The 4,268-nt window shown below is 55.7% G+C and overlaps 1 protein-coding gene across 1 annotated transcript; it reads right to left on the bottom strand.

Moving 5' to 3' along the window:
• Window positions 1-682: 682 nt before the first annotated feature.
• LOC142421350 (microtubule-associated protein 1 light chain 3 gamma-like) lies at window positions 683-2,217 on the bottom strand. The gene is made up of 4 exons (XM_075526011.1): window positions 2,166-2,217; window positions 2,026-2,081; window positions 1,738-1,844; window positions 683-997 (listed from the first exon to the last, which is right to left on the bottom strand). Exons 1-4 carry the CDS (start codon window positions 2,215-2,217, stop codon window positions 808-810), a joined length of 405 nt encoding a protein of 134 aa, XP_075382126.1. The 3' UTR covers window positions 683-807.
• Window positions 2,218-4,268: the final 2,051 nt, after the last annotated feature.

A 4,268-nucleotide genomic window follows, 5' to 3' on the forward strand; every position in this document is an offset into this window, starting at 1 on the left:
ATTTGAGCTCGGCTGATCGTCGCTGCTGCTTTTAGCTACCTACCCCATTCTCGGGGTGCTGGTTGGAGGCGATGGGGGGTGAACCCCCCCCCATTCTGCTGAGGGGAGCGAGACGAGGAGCTGCTCTTCTGCAGGAGCGTCTCTCCCAGGCTGCTTTTGCAACGGGGGGAGCAAAGTCCTTTCCCCTCTCTGTGCTCTCGCTCCCCCGGCCCCACAACTCGGCTGCTGGCAGCCCAGCAAAGCCAGGGACAAAGCCCCACGGTTAAGGCTGGCTTCACATCCAAGGGACGAGCTGCATTTAACTGACCAGAGGCACCAGCCAACTTTTCTTTATTCCCCATTTCAAGAGCACGGACTCTCTAGCAGCCGCTAGAACGGACGCGCAGCTTAACAAAAACCTGCACGAACCGTGAAACTCCCCGTACCCGATCCTATTAGAAGCGTTTAGAAGGAGCCCAAGTTCTCTGGGCAGGGACGACAGGCTGTAAAGCACTTTAGAAGAGCCTGTGAGAAGAACAACCTTCCCCTGGATCAGAGTAAACCAGCACCATCTCCTGCTGGGTTGGGAGAATAATTTGTGCCTAAAGCCACAAGATTAAGGAGGCGTTGAGCCGAGTTTTTCAGACCGTTACAAAGCTGAGCCTGTCAAACTGCAGCCAGAGAGAAGGTGAGGTTTGGTCCAGCCACAATTTGGGGCTCCCCCCAGATTTTAAGCCGAGTTTGGAGACATACGTCCCCAACCTCACCAGCAAAGGGGTCCCGAGACGAGCAGCCACGAGGACGCGGCGGGGGCAGGCGGTTTTGCGGTCAAGCGGCCGCTGGCTCGCCGGAGGAAGAGCTGCCGAACATCTCCTGGGAGGCATAGGTCAGGTAGAGGAAGCCATCCTCATCCTTGTTGTCACGGTACAGCTCCTGCATGGTGACGGCCATGTTGGGCAGCCCTTTGTTGTTCACCAGCAGGTAGAAGGTCTGGGAGGAGGCCAGGCAGAGCCGCGTCCTGCCGAGAGGAAGGCGAAGACAGCGTGTGGGTGAGTATTGCCCGGCACCAGGCAACGTGGCAATGCTCCCGAAGGAGCACCCATCCACGGGGACACGGTGCTCGCGGTCCCTCCCAAGGGGACCGGGCTTCAGCATCACCTCCCTCTGGTGCCAGCCACCCACCAGCACCCATAGGCACAAGGGTGGGTGCTAGGGCACGGTCAGCTGCTCCCCAAAACATCTGTAAGGGCCAACCCCCAGCCACAAGCTCTCGCCTCCATCTGTCCTGAACTGCGCTGCCAGGAGACGTTGGTCCTTCGGGAGGGATTTCAAGCAGAGCCCGGAGTCCGAAGGTTTCAAGTCAGCTGCAACAGTGCTGCTTGTTTGCAGGGCTGCTAATTACCTACCCCCAATTAACGATTCACCTGTACTGCAGGTCCCCGGGAAAAGAGCTAATTGTCACCTCTTATCCCACCTTTTATCCCAGCAAGGGTGGGAGGAGTGGGAATGGGTGGAGGAATTCTGCCACAAGGCACCCCATGCAGCGGCAAGCAAAGGCTAATTGCATTAGGCTAAGTCTAAACCCTCGCCCACTAAACACTCGCCCGGTGGAGCGGCCAAAGTGGCTTCTAAGCCAAGCTGTTCCACAGGACCGGCTGCATCTAGGCTGGGCTTTTGCGCCGGTCCAGGGCTGCGGACCCCCCCCCCCCCGCCTCGCCCCAAGCAAGCCTTGGCCCTGCTGCGTGGCTAACGGCTTACCGCAGGGTGACGGCAAACTGGGACAGGGGCAGGTCCTGGGACACCAGAAACTTGGTCCTGGTCAAGGGAGGCAAGGTCTTCTCCTTCTGGTAGCGCTCCACAACCACCTGCAGCGGGGAGAAGATGCTGGAAGGGGAGACAGGGACCGGGGGGCTTTGGGACCACTCTTGCAGGGGTACCCAGGGAAGCAGAGCTGCGGGCTTCCGAGTCGGGCCACAAAGTCTTTAGCAAAGACTCTCAAAGTTTGCCTTCCAACCGGCCACAAAGAGAGCGGGGCGCAGCCCTTACCGGGATCTTGTTGGGATATTTGATCCGGATCTCCGTCACTTCGTGCATCCTGGTGGCTGCGGAAGAGAAAAGAAGGAGCGAGAAGGGCAGCCCGTCCCAGTGCCCCTGCTCCGCTGCTCCCCTTGTCCCCAGTTATCTACCAAGGCTTTTCCTTTGCTTGAACGGGCGAGAGCTGCTGTCGCCTGGTTGCATTTTCTGGAAGGCCGAGCAGGCAGCTCGAGGTGCAGGCAGGATCGGTTCCCTGAGCCCTGGCGTGGGCGGCTGGGGCTGGCAGAGCTCCTAATATAGGCTGGTCCTGCTCCACCTGGGCTGGGGGTAGGAGGAGCTGGGATGCTCAGCAGGGTGCTGGGGTGGATGGAGGGATGGGAGAGAGAGAAAAGAGCTGTGGTTTGCTCCTTACAGACATTTTGGGGAGCAGCTGGCCGTGCCCTGGCACCCGACCTCGTGCCCGCGCGTGCCGTTGGGCGACCGGCGCCAGAGGGAAGCGACGCTGAAGCCTGGTCCCGTCCGAAGGCACCAGTGATTTAAAAGTCCTTCATTTTCCCACCAGAGCGATGCGGCGCTTAACGAAGCAGGTTCGTCTTCCCTGGGACGGGACTCGGCGTGAGCGCGGTGCAACCGGTGCCAGCCCAGCGTCCCTTCCGTGCGCCCCGGCAGGCTGCGGGGCACTTTTCTTTTCTCCGTGAGCCGGCTGTGCTGGGAGTTATCGCTTTTTAAACCTCTTCTATCCCCCCCCCCCCGTTCATCTGAAGGGTCCTGGCCCCGCGCAGAAGCCGGGGCGAACGATTCCAGCGATGAAACGACGCTGTGGATTAGATAATAATTGATGGTCCGAGGCGGTTATCGCAGCCAGCAAGCACTCTCCGCTCAGCAAGCGGCCGCTGATGGAGTTACGGCTGGGGAAGGGAGTCGGGGGGTGTTTGCCCCCCTGCCCCACCCCACCCTGTCCCTCCCTGGGGGATAACCCCCCGCCCTGGCACATCAATCCCACCCGGAGCGGGACCCGGCTGCGGGCGCTGCCGCTACCCAGCGACTATCGGCGTGCGTTATCCTGACAGTTTAATTCTTGCGCTATCTCTGTTTTGATTTAACGAGGGGCCTGGGTCAGGTGGGATCCATAAAGCTGCCGAGGAGCCGGCTCATTCGCATGCTGCAGGTATTTTTCACGCGGTGCCAATTCCCTGGGTCAGGAGAGAGGCGGCTTTTGAAAACAAATTAGACCCCATTACACCAATTAGACCCCATTTGTCTCTTTATATATATATATATATATTTTTTTTTTTTTTTTTTTTTCCCCTTCATTTTTCTTCCGGAGCTGCTCATGCGTGCTCCACCGGCTCCCACCCCTCTGCCACCTCCGAAAAGGGAGGAGGCAAAAGCAGCCCAGATCATTTAGACGTGCCAAAGACTTAAATTAGCCTCCTTTAAATAAGCTCTTTGGCATAACGGCTCCTTTTGGGCTGCAGCTGCCGGAGGAAGGAGATGGCTTGGGAGGAGATGCCGCCTTCGGGAGGAGAAGCACCTCACCGCGCATCCCGGTCTCCGGCCGCCAGCGTTCTCCTCGGAGCGAGGCAAAACCCCGGCTGGGTTTGTCCCCACCTTGCACCGAGCATCTCGGCCCCTGCCCCGGGGTGTAACAGAGCACAGGGCAATCATCCTCCTATTTTTATTTTTTTTTTCCTGATGTTTCCTATATATTTTTAATATATTTTGCCGTTGTGCGATATATTAGTCTGTATTACTTGGCCCTAAAAAAAAAATAAATCCCTCAGACATGCTCATCGCTGGTTTGGAAAATTACATTAGCAATATATATTCCATCTGTGTAGCGAGTTAAACCATTATAAATTTATATCCCTAATAAATTGAGTTCTGGAAAGTTTGCGTGGGATTCGAAGTGGAGTTTCACGGGGGGGGGGGGCATTTTTCTCCCAGGTGATTTCTTAACAATAAACTGATAAATATTAAAGCGCCTCTCAATTTGCTAATAAAAGGAATTGATTACTGCTCGCTGACTTAATTCCACTTCCAGGCAAGTGCTAATGGCTTTGCTGTGAGCAGAAAAAGTTGTGAATTTAGGAAAAAAAAAAAAAAAAAAAAAAAATCTCCATTTTAAATTAGTTCATTAATGGTGAGCATCTATTATTTAGTGGTTTAATTTCCAAATATCACTGCAGTACTGGGCTGGGAATCCCGGGTCGTCATGGAAATGTGATGCTTTCATTAGCATGAGCTAATTAATT

Source organism: Mycteria americana, chromosome 28, assembly GCF_035582795.1.
Source record: "Mycteria americana isolate JAX WOST 10 ecotype Jacksonville Zoo and Gardens chromosome 28, USCA_MyAme_1.0, whole genome shotgun sequence".
In the NCBI taxonomy this organism is placed as follows: Eukaryota; Metazoa; Chordata; class Aves; order Ciconiiformes; family Ciconiidae; genus Mycteria; species Mycteria americana.

Excerpts from the sequence above, each read along its gene's own strand:
- LOC142421350 (XM_075526011.1), bottom strand. The coding sequence starts at position 2,217 with ATGCAACCAGGCGACAGCAGCTCTCGCCCGTTCAAGCAAAGGAAAAGC. Across the intron at positions 2,082-2,165 it reads CAAGCAAAGGAAAAGCCTTG|CCACCAGGATGCACGAAGTG; the intron begins GTAGATAACTGG and ends TCTCTTCCGCAG. Across the intron at positions 1,845-2,025 it reads AATATCCCAACAAGATCCCG|GTGGTTGTGGAGCGCTACCA; the intron begins GTAAGGGCTGCG and ends TCCCCGCTGCAG.